Below are 18,538 nucleotides of genomic sequence, written 5' to 3' on the forward strand. Positions count from 1 at the left end.
CGACCCCATGGACTATAGCGCGCCAGGCTCCTCCGTCAATGGGATTTCCCAGGAAAGAATACCGGAGTGGGTTGCCATTTCTGACTCCAGGGGATCTTCCCAACCTAGGGATTGAACCCCTGTCTCCTGCACTACCAGGGATTCTTGACCACTGAGCCACCAGGGAAGCCCTGCCCAAGATATAATATTGAGAGACAAAAAGCAAGACATAGAAACCACATGCGTACTTATACACAGCACAAATGGATGAACTTTGAAACATTATGCTAAGTGGAAGAAGCTGGACACAAATGGATGCATTTTATATGACTGCATTTATATGAAGTATCCAGAGTAAACTAATCCATAAAGACAAATCCAAAAAGAGTAGTGGTTGCCAGAGGCTGAGGGTGGGGAGGAACGTGGGAGCAACTGCTCACGGCAGGAGTCTTCCTTATGGTGTGACAAAAATGCTTGGGAATGAGAAAAAAGTTACGGCTGCACAACAATCGCTCAATTGTACCCTTGAATTATATCTCAATTTCAAACCGCTCTGGAAATAAATATAAGAAAGTACAAGCATATAAACCGTTCTGGAAACATATGTAAGAAACTGTTAAACTGTTACCTTACTTTTGAAAGAGAGATGGGGGCAAAGAGCTTCACTTTTCAATGCATACATTTCTGGATTGTTTGAATTTTCTCACCATGTGCATATGTTACGTTTAATTATTTTTAAAATGTCAATAGGGACTGTCGGGAAATCAGATTATGAGTTACTTTTGTTTTTCTTTATATTTTTATATTTATATATATATATTTATTATTAATTTATATTTATTTTTCTTTATATTTTATATAATGTTTTATATTATACTTCTGTTTTACTTTATATTTTTCTGTATTTAAAAAACACCAGTGAATTTTTTTTAAACTTCGAAATATCAGACAACTACTATACTTGTTCAGGTCAAAGTATCATAATAACATTGTATTTTCAATTTTAGTATATGTGCTGCCGAAGCGAGCACATAACATTGTATTTTCAATCAATAAAGTTCATTAATGTGAGAAACAGTTTAAAGAAATAAAAAAACAACAAAGTTCAGAGGCTTCCCTGATGGCTCAATGGTTGAGTCCACCTGCCAACGCTGGAGACACGGGTTTGATCCCTGATCTGGGAAGATCCTGCCTTCTGTGGAGCAACTAAGCCCGTGGACCACAACTACTGAAGCCCATACGCCCTAGAGCCGTGCTCTGCAACAAGAGAAGCCACTGCAATGAGAAGCCCACACACCCTCCGCTAGAAAGTAGCTCTCTCTTGCCACAACTACAGAAAGCTTATGTGTAGCAAAGAAGACCCAGCACAGCCAAAAATGAATAAATCAAAAAGAAAGGGTGGGAATAATACAATAAAGCTACATTGCATACCAACCTTATTTCAGAATCCACATCTCTGCTTAGAAACTTAGGTCTTGTATATTCAGATGAATAATAACGCCCTGCAAAAACTTGATCACCATCAGCAGTAAAAGCTTCTCTACAATTCTTGGGTGGTTTTTGGGATTGCATCACTGCACGAGCTACAGAATTATTCTAAAAATAAAAGAGGGAAAATACATTTTTAAAATATGCCACAGCATTTCCACTGTATATAATTTCAAAATGTTACCTATCACTAGTTTAAGATTCAAGTATTTTTGTTTAAACATTCAAATGAAATAATTCCATGAAGATAAACAGAATTTAAAAAATAGCTTTCAAGATTCAAAGAATTAAACTAAGTCTTAAAAACATAGGAAACGATGTTCTATGACAAACTGACATATTTTATTTTTAAATTCTAATACTGCTATCCATTAAAATAAAAAATCTTAAGTACCCTTTCACATAAATTTACCTTAGAAATCTTATTTTTCATAGAAAAATGAAATCTTACTTTTTTGTAAATGTCTTTTACACCCTAGAAAAGATGAGCAAAGAGCAAATTCCAAGAAAAGATTAGTACACTGAATTATGTAGGGAAAACCTGGAAATCTTTAATATTTTACTTCCTAGAGGAAGTAAGGTGGATTAGGTTTATTGCAGCCATGAAATTAAAAGACGCTTATTCCTTGGAAGGAAAGTTATGACCAACCTAGACAGCATATTAAAAAGCAGAGACATTACTTTGTCATCAAGGTCCGTCTGGTCAAGGCTATGGTTTTTCCAGTGGTCATGTATGGATGTGAGAGTTGGACTATGAAGAAAGCTGAGCACTAAAGAATTGATGCTTTTGAACTGTGGTGTTGGAGAAGATTCTTGAGAGTCCCTTGGACTGCAAGGAGATCCAACCAGTCCATCCTAAAGGAGATCAGTCCTGGGTGTTCATTGGAAGGACTGATGTTGAAACTGAAACTCCAATACTTTGGCCAGCTGATGCAAAGAGTTGACTCACTGGAAAAGACCCTGACCCTGGGCAAGATTGAGGGCAGGAGGAGCAGGGGACGACAGAGGATGAGATGGTTGGATGGCATCACCGACTCAATGGACATGGGTTTGGGTGGACTCTGGGAGTTGGTGATGGACAGGGAGGCCTGGTGTGCTGACGTTCATGGGGTCACAGAGAGTCAGATATGACTGAGTGACTGAACTGAATTGAACTGATATAACCAATTTAAGTTTAGGAAATTTAAAAATAATATAAAACACAGGAAGCATCTGGACTTACTTTGATTAGCAGCACTGTCTCGATGCTTCTCATGTCAATCAGGCTATTTGCAACAACTGCATTATCTATTTCTAATGCTGTCAGAACTGTTGGGAACTCTGGATGATATGCAGCTCTAGGAGACAAAAATATATAAGGAATAACTTACCCAACTTTAATATTATATATATTAGATATATATTTTAAATAGGTTGAGGAGATGATGGATAATAACAAGACATGGAAGACATTTGCAAACATCTGTAATAGGCTTAATTTTATCTTATTAGCAAACATTCATATAATACTAGGCAATGTTCTAAGTATATTCTAAGTACAGCTGATCCTTGAACAACATAGGTTTGAACCACACGTGCCCACTTATACGTGGATTCTTTTTCAATGAATACAGTAGGTCCTGCAGTATCCCTGTTTGTCTGAATCAGGAACTGTGGCTACAGAGGGCCGACTATGGGACACGAGCATCTGCAGATTCTGGTACCAACAGAGTGCCCTGGAATCAATGCCCCGTGGATACCAAAGGACGACTGACCGTGCTGGCTTATTTAATTCTCAGAACAACCAAATGAGATAGGTAATATTATTCTACATTTTTTTCAAGTGAGGAAGCTTCAAAGAGTTTAGCAAGTTCCCTGATGTCCTAAAGCTAACTTAGAAGTCAGGCTAGGATTTAAACCAGGCAGCTCAACTCTAGAACCCAGATTCTTAATCATTATATTCTATTGCCCACTGTAACTAATTATTACAATTTCCTTAAGTCCTACACTGCTACCACACAAACATAAAAGTCAATTAATTAAAAGACATGGGGAAATGGCAATGGCATTCATAATGCTTAGCTATAGAATTCCAAAACGAAATATCTTTGTGTGTGTGTGTGTGTGTGTGTGTGTGTGTGTGTGTGTGTGTGTGTGTGTACGTATGTATGTTTTCCACTTAGTTATTAATTCAAGATGTACTTTCTGAGCACCTACTATGTGCCAAATGCTGTACAGAGGATGAGGAGATAGGAACAAAACAGACTATATCCTTCTCCCCATAAATCTTACAGTCTATTGAAGGGAGAGAGAAAAGCGAGAAAAAGTCCTTTTTCACACAGAAAAGGTCAGGAAAAGCCTTATTAGGATAACAATGAGGAGACACCTAAGGGGATGGGAGTCACATTAGCACCCTGAAGAGCATTTCATGCCAAAGGAGCAGCATTTGCTCCTTTGGTTGTTGGAGAAGCCAGGAGGTTGGTATGCAGTGGACAAGCAGTGTGGCAAGTGTGTCTAGACACTAGGACAGGACAGAAGGCAAGAGGACAGATCATGTAAGCCCGAGAGGTCGCAGTGAGGCCTGAAGAGGATGAGAACACACTTCAGCAAATACTGCTGATAGGTCAAGCCAGTGAATAGGAAGGAAAGACTCCAGGACCAAGCCAAGCAAGGCTCGCTGGTGCCTAGACAAGAGCTGTTCTGGGATGTGATGAAGTTCTATAAGCTTGACTGGTAAGGTTCAAGAAGGAAGAGGAAGACAGAAATGAGTGACAGAGACAACTCTTCTGAGGAGTCTTTCCTGTAAAATGAGGCAGAGAAACAGGAGAGTAACCTTAAGACAGAGCTCAAGCGGAAGTAAAAACAAAGATAGAACAGGGTGGGCGCTGTAGAAATGTCATACATTGTCAGTGAAACAACGCAGGGAAGGAGGGCAGAGAGGGTGGGGAGCAGGAGTCTAAGAGGGAGGGGATGTGGAAGGGGACTGCAGTAAAACATAGACTTTGGCCAGTCCACTGAGAGCACAGGTTCTCTGCTGGGGAGGAGCAAGTATTTTCAAGGAGGCATGTGCCATTGCTGGATGGGCCTGCTCCTACCAGCTCTAAAGCTCTCAGTCACAGCCACCCCTTACTTGAGCTCTACTGCCCTGAGATGTACTTTGTATTTAGTTTATATCACAATCAGTTGCCTGCTGACATGTGGTAAAATCAGCATAGGAGAACCAGAAGTAGGAAGGAATAGTAGCAATAAAAGGTCACTCATGAGACAAGGAAAGGACAAGTACGAAACAGGCTCACGCAACAACAAAATGGAGAAGCCTAAAGAGGATGGGGACAAAGGAAAAACCACACATCAAATTCCAGGCAAGCACAATGAGCCTCAGTGGTAGGAGCAATTACAGGACAAAATGCTTTGATAATCCTAATTAAGCTTAGAAGAAATCTTAATAAAACATGATTGCTAAAGCCTAATAAAAGGAAAAATACCACAATCAAATTAAATATGGAAAAAACATGCTTAAAAACAAGGGCATTTTTCATGTCTCCAAATATAAGAAGACTTAATCGAAAGAAGAAAAAATCAGATTCATAAGAAAAAAATGGAGTGAGAAAGGACAAAAAATTTAAAAATGTAATCTAGTAATAGGAAAATATATATACAGAGGAATATATATATATATATGTAGGAAGATACACCTTACATATATATCATATATGTGTGTGTGTGTGTGTGTGTGTGTGTGTAAAAGAGTAAATTGTTAGCTAGCTAGCAACTAACAAAGAGGCCAGTTTGGGTATGGTGCCCTTGAGGTTTGTTAGGGTCAAAGAAAACAGTCAAAGATCAAAGAAAACAACCACAGCTCTTTATGGACTCTGTAAACCACCTCGAGTTGAACTATGAGCAATATGTGCCACAGCTCTGCCGTACACACTCCTTTTTAACGTGGACAGGTATGCACCACTTCCCTCTTCAGTACAATTTCTAAGCCACACAAGGTCTATATCCTGGTATGTCTCCCACAACAGACCTCGTGTAAGGACCTCAAAGGCAGGGAGTGTCTATCATTTATCGATCTATGTATCTCCAATGCCTAGATTCAAATTAAAGATGTGGCTGATGGAATTTTTACAGATCAGTAGTGTAGACATGGTTAACATTAAAAATGTTCTAATTCTTTCTGAGCTAGTACATGACTAAGCAAAACCAGAACAGCTTTTAAATAATTACTGATGCCTTACCTGTGTCTTACATCATACATCTCATTCCGAAACTCAGAAACTATTATCTGTGGCCGTGAGGTCCCTGGTGAATAAAACTTTTTCATCAGTGCCTGAAGCACTCTTTCATCGGCATGGTTATGGCAACAGTAGGCTTGCAGAAGTCCTTTTAAGCAAGATTCAATAGCCAAAGCAAGCTCAGGGTCCCGAAGATGAATGCAAGCTCCTAAAAATGAGAGAAAGTTATTAAAATGCCCATTAAACACTTGACATATTAATGTAACTATCTTTGTATGAAGTGATAGTCACTCAGTCATGTCCAACTCTTTGTGACCCCATGGATTGTAGACTGCCAAGCTTCTCTGTCCATGCAATTCTCCAGGTAAGAATACTGAAGTGGGTTGCCATTTCCTTCTCCAGGGGATCTTCCCAACCCAGGGACTGAACCCGGGTCTCCCACATGGCAGGCAGACTCTTTACCAACAGAGCCACCAGGGAAACTATTATCTTTGTATAATAGTTCATAGATGACTTTAAAATATTTTCATACTAAGCAATTTAAATGATATTACAGATATTATTTTAATCAATGGGAAATACCCTCATGCCACTGGATACACTGGGGAAGAAGCACAGAATCCTATGAAAAGCTGTCTTGCTCTAATGTAAATCAACAGTGTTTTTCCTTTGTGTATACTAATTCAGCCTCCGAATGGTTTTGAAAATCAAGCCAAAAGGGTTATAGACACTACTATTTAATGCAAAACTGATTAATATTGAAATTTTAGATTTAGAGAGGGAAAAAAATACCTCACTTATTGAAATGGATCCTGGTATAGACGTACACACATATCATTTAAATGAAGAGACATTACTACAATACTTAATGCAGTATATAATACTGTGCTAAAAATGTATCTATACCATCATTTTCACCCAATGATGTACAGAATTAAAGATAACTCCTCAAAACTCAATGTATTTTTTAATAAAGATTTTTTTGATGTGGACTATTTTTAAAATTTTTATTGAGTTTATTACAACATTACTTCTATTTTATGTTTTGGTTTTTTGGCCATGATTTATATGTGATCTTAGTTCCCCACCCAGGGATTGAACCCACAGCCCTGTACTGGAAGGTAAAGTCTTAACCACTGGACCAACAGGCAAGTCCCTCAATTGATTTTTTTTTCTCATGTACATATAAGGATAGTTAAATAACTCCAGATTTATACTTGAAAGAGAACTCAAAAATAATGTTGTCCAACCTAAATAGAAACTTCCTACTAATCAATTACATGCAAATTAGTTCATTGATTCATTCATTCAGGAAAAAAATCAGAACCAGATTAACTCTATAGCTACTTTTCCTTTTCCTAAGTTCTCTTTTGATTCTTTTGTGCTTAAAAGATATAAGAGGAAAGTTACAAAGCTTAAAGTGATTTTATCATTATTTCTTAGAATGCATACAAAGTCTACACATAACTACATGGTAAATTATATTCAACAGACTCCTTTCTGAAAATAAAAATACACTTCTAATTTTTATGATATCCTGACTAACTGGTGACAAATACCTAATGGGCCTACAGGTTTATAGGTAAAGAGCCCCCGTCTGTAGGCATCATCTATGGCTTCAAGAAGAGCTGGAACGTGAGGGCCAAATCTTTTGAGTCGATCGGTTTTACTATCTTTCAATTCTTTCAGTTGCCTCTGGTTAAAGTTCAGTGTAGTCTTCACATCTAACTCTTCTCTCCTAAGAAATACACGTGGAAAAACAGAACAGGTACATTAACAGGTTATACAGAAATATCCGGACTTTTCCCCTAATACCTGCATACCAATAAATGACACAGCTACCCTAAGAACTAAAGGCAGATTCTTTATTTGAAAACAATTGTGTTACCAAGAAAAAAGTCAGAAGACCTCAAAACTTAGTGTGAAAATAACAATAATGCAACAATGACAAAAACAAGAAAACCCAGAAATTGTCCAATTCTACAAGTTTAATTAGGAAGTTTTATTAGGAAAGTGATTTTGAAAGATATTTTATTATGAGGAAGAACAAAATAAAAATCAAGTATTTTATTTTCATAAAGAGGAAAATTACATGATTTTCAAATAAGTGAAAAAATACAAGGATGTGGACACTTACTTAATCCTGGTATGTTCTTCTTTGTCTTTTTCTATGGCTTGCTGAAATTGTTCAATCTCTTGATTGACTGAACTTTCTTGATCTTGTAAGGCCTTTACTCTCTCTTTTAACCAAGATATTTTTTTTTGCCTTTCCAACCGTTCAGGTTCCAAAGACTGATCGGCACTAAGAGTAAATAGTCCACAGTGGAAATGTTAAGTTAAAAACCTAACATTTTAAAAAACATAAAGCAACGTAATAAAATTCCTCCAGCAGTAGTACAGAAAACTTACGGCTGCTGGGGGGAAGAAACAGGGAGTTTTGGAAGGACATGTACACACTGTTATATTTAAAATGATAACCAACAAGGACCTACCGTACAGTACACGGGAACTCTGCTCAATGTCATGTGGTAGCCTGGATGAGAGGGGAGTTTAGGGAAGAAAGCCATGCACGTATATGTATGGCTGAGTCCCTTTACTGTTCACACGAAACTATCACAACTGTTAATGCACCATGTGTGTATCTAAGTGTGCGTGTGAAGTTGCTCAGTTGTGTCCGACTCTTTGTGACTCCATGGACTGCAGCCCGTCAGGCTCCCGTGTCCATAGAGTTCTCCAGGCAAGAATACTGGAGTAGGTAGCCGAACCCCTCTCCAGGGGATCTTCCTGAACAGGGGATAAAACCCAGGTCTCCTGCACTGCAGGCAGATTCTTTACTGTCTGAGCCACCAGGAAAGCCCAAATTGACTATATCCCAATACGAAATAAAAAATTTAAAAAAACCAGAAAATAAAATACTCCATTTCACTTGGATTACTTCATTACAAAATGAGGTAAAAATGAAAATTGCAAAGTAACTATCTTACCTTTTTCTCAGTTCTTCAATTCTTTTGCAAAGTTGCTCATCATCTTTCTTTAATGCTTTATACTCATTTAGGGAACGATTATACAAAACCTAACAAAAAATCAGACACACTTTAGTAAAATGAAAAAACAAATACCCTATTCAAGTCCACTTTTGCCAAATGGTCAAACCAAAGGTTGAATATACACAGAAATATATACTTAAAATGAAGTACATATACGGCCACATGAAATCGTAACATTTTTTAAAGCCTAAAATCAACATAACTACAAAACCTCTACTTTTAAAAATAAACAAACAGTATTGATATTTGATATGATGAAGTTTTTAATGGGCTTCCCTGGTGGCTCAGTAAAGAGTCCACCTGGAATGCAGGAGACTCAGGTTCAATCTCTGGGTCGGGAAGACCCCCTGGAGAAGGGAATGGCTACCCACTCCAGTATCCTTACTTGGAGAATTCCATGGACAGAGGAGCAGTATTTACATTTGATGTGAAAGCTTTTCTCTCACCTCAGCTTCATTATAGGCCCTTTTCTTAGAAGTAAGATCTGCTTTCAGTGCCATACATTCTGGCGCTCGTGCACTTGTCTCTTGACTAATCTTTTCGAGTTTATCTTGAATGTCTTTGTATTTTTTTTCTGCTTCATTAAGTCTGACCTTTAAGAAAATTAACATTGTTGGAATACATTTTATTTTTCTTCAATAAACAGAAAAATTAAAAAAATAATTATATATGGTTCACATTTCAAATAAACTTAATTTTGCTTTAAACTCGAGACAGTAATTAGATAACCTATATGAAATGCCAAAAAACATATATATTTTTATTGAAGTATAGTTGATTTACAATATTGCATTAGTTTTAGGTGTAAAGTGATTCAATTATACATATACATATTCATTCTCAAGTTTTTTCCATTATAGGTTATTATGAGATATTAAATATAGGTTCCTTATGCTATACAGTGGGCTTCCCAGGTGGCCCAGCAATAAAGAATCTTCCCGCCAAGGCAGGAGGTATAACAGACACAGGTTTGATCCCTGTGTTGGGAAGAGCCCCTGAGGTAGGAGATGGCAATGGAAATGCTCCAGTATTCTTGCGTCGGACATAACTGAGTGAGCACACACATACATGCTACATAGTAAGTCCTTCTTGCTTATCTATTTTATATGGTATGTATATGTTAATCTCACACTCATAATTTACTTTTGCCCCTCCCTTGCCCCTCTGATAATCATAAATTTGTTTTCCATGTCTTCTATATCTACAAGGTGTTTCTGTTTTGTAAATTAAGTTCATTTGTATTGCTTCTTTTTTTAAGATTCCACATATAAGTGATATCATATAACATTTGTCTATCTTAGTTCACTTACAGTATGATATTCTCTAGGTCCATCCATGTTGCTGCAAATGGCAGTATCTCATTCTTTTTTATGCCTGAGTAATATTCCACTGTATATACATACCACTTCTTTATCCATTCACCTGTTGATAAACACTTAGGTTGCTTGCATATTTTGGCTATTATAAATAGTGCTATGAATACTGGGGTGCATCTGTCTTTTCTGGATATATGCCTAGGAGTGGGATTCCTAGATCATATGGCAACTCTATCTTTAGTTTTTTAAGGAACTTCACTGTCTTCCAAGTGAAAGAATCTATATTCCTGTCAGCAGTGTTAACAGGGGGGTTCCCTTTCCTCCACACCTTCTTCCACCACTTATTATTTGTAGATTTTCTGACGATGGCCAATCTGACCAGCATGAGGTAATACGTCATAGTTTTGATTTGCATTTCTCTATTATTCTAAAATATATTTTAATTTTAAATTCACATTTAGTAAGTGTAAAGGGAGACATACAATTTAGCAGAGAAACAACCATGAAAGAGGATTATACAGTTTGGATGCAATAATGCTTCAGTAGGGTATGTATAATGGTGAAAGCACACAGGAAGAACTTACAGGTCTGTCAGAAAAAGTCAGGAATGCTTTCAAAGCAGCATTTAAGCTGAAACTTAAAAGAGTAATCAAAATGTTTCAGATCAGAAAGTAGCAAATTTTTTCTAGAAAGAGCCAGACAGTATATCCTTTAGGCTTTGTGGGCTGTAAAGTATCTGTCATAGCTATTCAACTAAACATGCTAAGTTTGAAGTGTCTGGAACATGCAGGTAAAGATGGGAAGACACATATTTGAATTAAGTGCTCAGGATAAAAGTCTGAATAGGAGATATAGATTAGGGACTGTCACTATGTAAGACATTTAGGAAACATTATATAGAATAACAGTGTATTTTTATTATGAAGATATCAGCAGTACAATCTGTATGTTTTTAATAATAATTGAGTCGGTTCAGGTGTTATACAAACTAAACAAAATCCATCTATTTTCAGTTTTAAATTAGGTGAGTACAAATTTAAAGTCTGCTTTAGATACTATTTTTTCAGAAGCCTTCTCTTCAATAATTATGCTATAATCTATAAACAAGTATATACTATACGAAAGGTTTTTATGTAAGACATGGTGGGAAGAATATAAATATAAATTAAGACAATCCATACTCTTCTGAAATTTACCACTTACTACAGAGTATAATACTTAAATACTCAAGTAGAGCAAATACCTACAGAACTAAGTATCACCCAGCCTCAAGATTCACCTTTCTTCATTTGAAAAAACACTGAGCATTTATTACTAAAACTGATTTCACTTTTAGACTGGGAAAATATCTAAAGAGTAAACCAACAAGGTCTTCCCCAATGACAAGCTATGAAACGAAGCTGAGAAAAATTGAGTGAAAACTTCAGAATATTCTCTCAGAAATGAAAAAAAGTAAAGTGAGAGAGGTCGGTGAGGTTGACTTCCCATTTACTAACTGAAGAGGGAATAAGAAATTCAGCCCAGAGATCACTAAGTAAATGTCCTGCCTTCACCATTTCTGCTACTTTTACACATTCCTCTATTACCTGTCATGGATTAATGCTATAGCTCTTAAAAGGAAAAACACTTATCTGCTTATCTTAGGGGTAGACAGGAAAAAGCAAGCTGGGAAAGATTACACCCTGTAGTACAACCAAGCCTGGCAGCCAGAAGCTTATAAGCTAAGTAGAGTAAAATAGTAATATGTAAGTCAGTCACCCTGAGTACATGGGAGCTCCTATAAAGAAAGGTTAGATCTATCTCTGGCAAGACAGCAGAGAATTCCACAGTGGTGGCTATAAAACCTTGTGAACATACAAAAAAACAAAACAAAACCCACTGAACTGTAAATTTTAAATGGGTAGACTGTACAGTATATGAACTATATCTCAGTAAAGCTGTTAAAAGAGAATGGAAAGGGACTTTCCCGGTGGCCAGTGGGAAAGAATCCGCCTTGCAATTCATGGGACACAAGTTCGATCCCTGGTCAGGGAACTAAGATCCCACACGTCACGAACAGCTAAGCCTGCGCGCCACACTACTGAGCCTGGGTGCCACAAGGAGAGAGTCCGTGTGCTGCGCGGAAAAGATCCCACACGGCTCAACGAAGATCCTGGCGCCACAACTAAGACCCAGTGCAGCCAAATAAATAAATAAATAATAACTCCAGAATTGTGTAAACATAACTTTTAAAAAGAGAGGGAGAATGGAAAGGTAAATATAAAAGTGGGTCTGTTCATGGTCCAAAGGTCCATGTGGACCCTCAACAGAAAATCACTCCTTTATTTACCACACAACCAACTTCTACCTCTGCATAAAAAAAGTGGAATCACCTGCTGCTCTTCCGTTTTCCTCTCAAGTCTAGCAGCACGATCTTCTCCAATTTTGATGTTATCTCTGATAGCATTCAATTGCTTTTCAATTTCATTGACCTAAAAAGAATTTATACAGCAAATCACATATAAGACTAAATATAACCAAGTATATTCTGCATATTACAAATATGTGTGAATAAGTAATTAGGTGAAATTACCACTGCCCAAGCCATTTCATGTTTCAGGTATTCCAGGTTGGTCTTCATTGTACTTAAGCCAGCAATATTTTGAAAACGTTCTTCTTTCTCCAAACACTGGCGCTTTAGTTCACTAAGTCGCTTTAAAAAAAAAAAGAATGTATTTCTTACTAACACTGAAACGACGGACTTTCTGCCAATATATTTCTTTTGAACGCATTGCCTAAACAAGTACTGAAAAAGATCTGCTAGGCAATTACTTCTTTAATTAGAGCAGAAATAAAAATATTTTCATTTCTTTGGTATACTTTTACTGCATGCAATAGTTTCGTTAATTTCTGCACTCTAAAAATGGGTAGTCTTCAAATGAGGAAGAATGAAGGAATAAATGTTTCAAGGTCACACAAAAACTCAGTTTTCTCATTTTCTCTCAATTCCCTATCTGAGAGACAGACTGGGTGAAGTATACCACTAGATCCATTTTAATGCTACTGGAAGGGTCAAAAGGAATTTATTTCTAAAAACCAAATGTTATATTTTTTCTCATCAAAGTTTTCTCTCAATAATTAATCAATAAAATTATCAAGCAAAAACTAACTACAGTGGTATATGAACAGCTTCTAAAGCTGCACACCTGACTAGAGAGTCTCTCCTTTCCATTCACAGTTTCTGTGTTCAAATAGGGACTTCGCTGTGGATCTTAGGGTGTTTCTCTATCCAAGTCACTTTCCCATTCTTCAGGATTATTTCAATCCATTATCACTCTCCTCAAACCTCATAAACCTACCACCCTAATCCCTCACTCCTCCTTGATGCCTATTTTCATAGAATCCAGAAGCTGTAGAAAGCAAGTTCTTACAGCTTTCAACAACCTGATATATAAACTGAAAAGCAGTCTTTTCCTCCAGCTAAAAAGAAAAGGTAGCTTCATTACACGTAAGCCCAGTCCCCACCTCTTATTTGGATCCTGACCACCCCCTCTTCTGCCTTCTCAGTTCAGTTCAGTCGCTCAGTCATGTCTGACTCTTTGTGACCCCATGGACAGCACTACGTCAGGCCTCCCTGTCCATCACCAACTCCCGGAGCCTACTCAAACTCATGTTCATCGTGTTGGTGATGCCATTCAACCATCTCATCCTCTGTTGTCCCCTTCTCCTCCTGCCTTCAATCTTTCCCAGCATCAGGGTCTTTTCAAATGAGTTGGTTCTTCACATCAGGTGGCCAAAGGATTGGCGTTTCAGCTTCAACATCAGTCCTTCCAATGAACACCTAGGACTGATCTCCTTTAGGATGGACTGGTTGGATCTCCTTGAAGTCCAAGGGACTGTCAAGAGTCTTCTCCAGCACCACAGTTCAAAAGCATCAATTCTTGAGCACTCAGCTTTCTTTATAGTCCAACTTTCACATCCATACATGACTACTGGAAAAACCATAGCTCTGACTAGACAGAACTTTGTTGGTAAAGTAATGTCTCTGCTTTTTAATATGCTGTCTAGGTTGGTCATAGCTTTTCTTCCAAGGAGCAAGCGTCTTTTAACTTCATGGTTGCCGTCACCATCTGCAGTGATTCTGGAGTCCAAAAAATAAAGTCTCTCACTGTTTCCATTGTTTTCCTCATCTGCCTTCTCAGGAGGTCTAAATTAGTTGAGTCTTTATCCCATCTTTTCACCTTTTTTCCACTTATTCCTTTTCATTGACTCCTTTCCAGGATCACATTTAAATCTTTATCTTTTCCATTTACAAACAAACCCAGCAATATTCACCCCAAGGCACCACCTTTTTCTCTAAAAGTGGTTTCCCCTTTACATCTAAGTTTCATGAAAATTATCTTCAGCTCCTCCATTCTACCTGCTTTTCAGCCCCACAAATCTGGCTTTTGTTTTCATCACTACCCTCCATGCTCCGTGACCATTTCAAAGCTCTTTTCCAGATTACCATGGCCACTACTCTAACTTACCTTATCGTCATCATCTGTTTGGACAATAATACCTTCTTTATTGATCTATGTATATTCTCTCCTTAGAGCAGTTCACTCTCTTCTGTAGCAGAGTGATCTACTGAAAATATATATTCAATCAAGCCATCCACTTTCATGTGTTGTACTGCCTTTTAAGTTTCAAAGCTGCTCCACAACCTGGCCTTTTAACTCTCATTCTTGTGTTCTTCACTCTAGACAACGTAGAATTCCTTCAGCTTTTTAAAAACACCACATGCTCTCTTGCCCAAAACTCCATCTGTGCTTATCTCCTGGAACACAATTCCTCACTCTCACCATCCTTTGTCTGTTATTACTCACCGTTCACTTTTTACCTGAGGCATTACTTACTTAATAACTACACCTCTCCCACTGCCCCTGATTTGCCCCCTGTTGCTAGTAACCTATTAAAACTAATCTTTAACTCCTCTAGGAGCACTCACCATACTCAGTTATTTACCATGTGCTTTCTGCTGCATAGTTAGGTACATGACCTCAAGAATCTTGTTATGTATTTACCATTATATGGCCACGGCCAAAGCACAATGCTAGAAGGCATGCGGTAGGAACTCAGTATTTGATGGCTGAATGACTTTCAGTTTCTAATCTTCATGTTCTATTTCTTTTCTCTGACTTATTTTTATTTGTATCTCCCACTGAATCCTTTCCTGATTGCTTTTTTTTATTTTAATTTTCATTGAAGTATAGTTGATTTACAATGTTGCATTAGGTCACATTCTACTTAAAGGCTGATCCAGGGTTTATTTCGAGAATCTAGTACATTTAATTAGTCAGAAAAAAACTTCTTACAAAGTGCATATTATACATAAGAAACTCAGCTACATGATACAGGGACATAATTTTTAAACTTCATAAACAAATTATTTTCAATTGCTGACGACAAAGTATACCGTGAAGAAAAGTGGGTATTTAAACATCAAGCTATTTAAAGCAAACAAATTTCTTCAAAGTCCTGATCTATTGCTTTTAAAATAATAGATGTTAATATATACTATGCATATTTGTCTGACTATCCATTTCCTTTCCCCAGTAATAACACTGATATTCAAAGAACATGTGCTAAATCAATTCTAAGGCTTACAGCACCTCCTTGCACACAGTATCACATACCTCAGGTTCGAAGCAGTAATGTAGGAATAAAAATAAATATACTCCACTTGACTTTTTTCAGTTTTCACTTGGTGAACCATATAACTATAAACCCAATTTTAAATATGTATTCCTCAAAAATTTGAAGTAAAAAGGTCAGCGTAACATCTAATAAATTTAACTTGGGTCAATCATTAATAAAATTCTGTCTCAAAAGAACTTACTATGAAGTTGCTGAAAGCAACTGACTGCATAAAACTGATTAAATGACAAAAGAACAAGATACAGAATCACAGAAAAACTGCTGGGACTTAAAGTACTGGATAAACAGCTGAAACATAAGGCGCTTAAAGAATGCTCACATTTAACCAATGTAATGAAGAGTCATCTATAATTATAAATGCATATTATGTTAAATACCAGCTTGAGGCTCCTGCTTATTTTCCCATCAAAAGAAATACAGTTTTTAAACTACTGCCCAGTGGGAATTAGTGACACGTTATTATGGAAGCAACTAGACACAAAGCAAGGGATAAGTAGGTTAGATACTGCACTGCCCTCCAGTCTATGATTAAGACATGGACATACCCATTATTATAAAACAAAAAAAGCAAAGGCTAATAAATACCCTGAAGGTAAAAAACACACAAAAATGTTACTATTTTTATATAGGTACACATATATAGATACATGAGTGTATAATTTTACAATACCATTTACCTGGTATAAGAATTTGACTGATTTCAAAAAACAACTGCATTAAGTGGTTACAAACCTCTTCTCCTTGATTTATCTGCTCTTTGGTTCTTTCCTTTGTTTCCATAATGTATGAATAGTCTTCCTTCATTTGTTCAAGTTGGGTTGCTTTCATAAAGAACTAAATAAACAAGAAAAACATAATTAGGAGTTTGTAAACTTCCATGTAACTATGAAAAAAAAAGAATTTGGTCTCTGAAAACTAAACACAAACACAAAAGAATACATTTTATTTTAAACTCCAAATTTACTTAAAGTGCTATATTCAAACATACATGTTTACTTGCAAAATTTCTTAAAGCCTTGTGAAAGAAAACTCATCTGGTGTGAAGGTAATACCATTCTGACTTCTCATTTTCACTGTTCTTCCATTCTTTAAGCAAATGTGAAAACAGAGAAAACATCTGTATCCTTGATCTCAATGCATCATAATTTTTTAGCATAGAAAACACCAAAACCATTTAAAAGTCACACTACAAGCTATAGTAGTAGTCATATATTTTGTTGGCTTTTTAAAGAGTGCAAAATAATCTAATGTTCAAAAGTTATTATGTATGTATGGTCACTCATTCCCTTCTATTTCTACAAATATAAGTTTTAGAATTCACTCTTTCAGAATTAAGCCAAAAACGTTACAGCAAGGATTTATCAGTAAAATTATACTTCCACCTTACTTAATTTTCTACATTAGTCATACAATATTACTTTAAATAGTAGCTTAAAAAAAACTTGATATTTACTATATGACCAAGATTAATGTTCAGTATATATGCTTAATTTATAAATGTATTCTTTTTTGGGTAGGTTTATGTTTATTTCGGTGCTTCTTACTTTGTACTTGTCTCCCTCATTTTTAGATTGCAAGAACTGCTTGCTCATCTCTTGTGTTAAAACAGAAACCGGATTATCTACCTGAAACAAACAAACAAAAGATTATCTTTAAATATTTCATTTTAATGTCTTAAAGAGAACTGAACTAAGATATCCATTACAAGACACTGCCATCAGGAAGGCTAGGTACTAGCCAGAGGTTAGAGCATTAAATACATAAAAAGAAAATCTTAGAAACTTTTAATGAAAAGAAAATATTTCAAAATTTCATGGTAGTGAAACAAATATTACACCTATGGCTGATTCATGTTGATGTATGGCAGAAACCAACACTGTAAAACAATTACCCTCCAATTAAATACTACAGTCAAAATTAAATATTCTCCCATTATATAAAGGCATAAGAACTTTCTAAAAAAGTGTTTTTATTAGAAAGGTTTCATTCCTTCCACCTGTTTTATAGATACCACTCCTATGCTACTGGTTAACCATCAGATTACAAAGTTGGAAGTTCTCTAGCGGGTAAGTAGCTAACGTGGGCTCTTATTTGGCTCTGTCTGAACATTCTATGTAATCTCAGGCAAGTTAATTAGTTCCCTCCAACTAAATACAAAAAGTTCGACTCCGTTACTTCTCATCAGAACTAAAATGACAAGTATTGTTTATTTTTTGTACAGCAGTTCTTCAGATTTCTTATTTCCTGTTATTTCTTCATGAGGAATTAAGAATTTTTTTTTCTACTTGTTTCAAAAAGATTCACAGTCATTTCCCATTTATATCTTTGGTGTTAATTTGTGTAACTAAGTCGTGTCTGACTTTTTTGTGAACCCCATGGACTGTAGCCACCTGGCTCCTTTGTCCATGGGATTTCCCTGGCAAGAATACTGGAGTGGGTTGCCAACAAAATCTTGTATATGTAAGAAAATAATCTTGTCTGTATACACAGAATATGAAGGACCAGCAGAAATGAAAAAATGTGTAACTCCTTTATTTTACCATCTGTAAAATACTGATTGTACTTTATTTAGTATACTTTCTTTCAAGTAAGATTTTGGGTCTTTCCTTTCAAGATGATAAAAAAGATTTATGTGGTTATAAAGAAATCCCTACATATTACATGTTTCTCATTATATAGGTAGCTCAGGCTCTGATTGTCATCCTTTTTTTTTTTTTTTTAAAAACAAGGCCTGTGTTGTTATCTCAATTTCACACAGCATCTAATTTCTTAAAACTAAGACAATAGCCTATGTGGTATCTTAATTTCACACAGC

The 18,538-nt window shown here is 36.4% G+C and overlaps 1 protein-coding gene across 1 annotated transcript in view; it reads right to left on the reverse strand.

The window, feature by feature from the left end:
* The window catches only part of SMC6 (structural maintenance of chromosomes 6), a 68,793-nt gene that overhangs the window by 23,998 nt on the left and 26,257 nt on the right, over window positions 1-18,538 (reverse strand). Inside the window, exons 7-17 of the mRNA XM_061154837.1 lie at window positions 17,268-17,348; window positions 16,456-16,557; window positions 12,617-12,736; window positions 12,417-12,515; window positions 9,175-9,321; window positions 8,666-8,754; window positions 7,819-7,983; window positions 7,241-7,419; window positions 5,685-5,889; window positions 2,690-2,804; window positions 1,415-1,575 (exon numbers count right to left, since the gene is read on the reverse strand). Coding sequence (XP_061010820.1) covers window positions 1,415-1,575; window positions 2,690-2,804; window positions 5,685-5,889; window positions 7,241-7,419; window positions 7,819-7,983; window positions 8,666-8,754; window positions 9,175-9,321; window positions 12,417-12,515; window positions 12,617-12,736; window positions 16,456-16,557; window positions 17,268-17,348 — 1,463 coding nt within the window. The remainder of the gene's footprint in view (window positions 1-1,414; window positions 1,576-2,689; window positions 2,805-5,684; window positions 5,890-7,240; window positions 7,420-7,818; window positions 7,984-8,665; window positions 8,755-9,174; window positions 9,322-12,416; window positions 12,516-12,616; window positions 12,737-16,455; window positions 16,558-17,267; window positions 17,349-18,538) is intronic.

This window comes from Dama dama, chromosome 11, assembly GCF_033118175.1.
Source record: "Dama dama isolate Ldn47 chromosome 11, ASM3311817v1, whole genome shotgun sequence".
Classification (NCBI taxonomy): domain Eukaryota; kingdom Metazoa; phylum Chordata; class Mammalia; order Artiodactyla; family Cervidae; genus Dama; species Dama dama.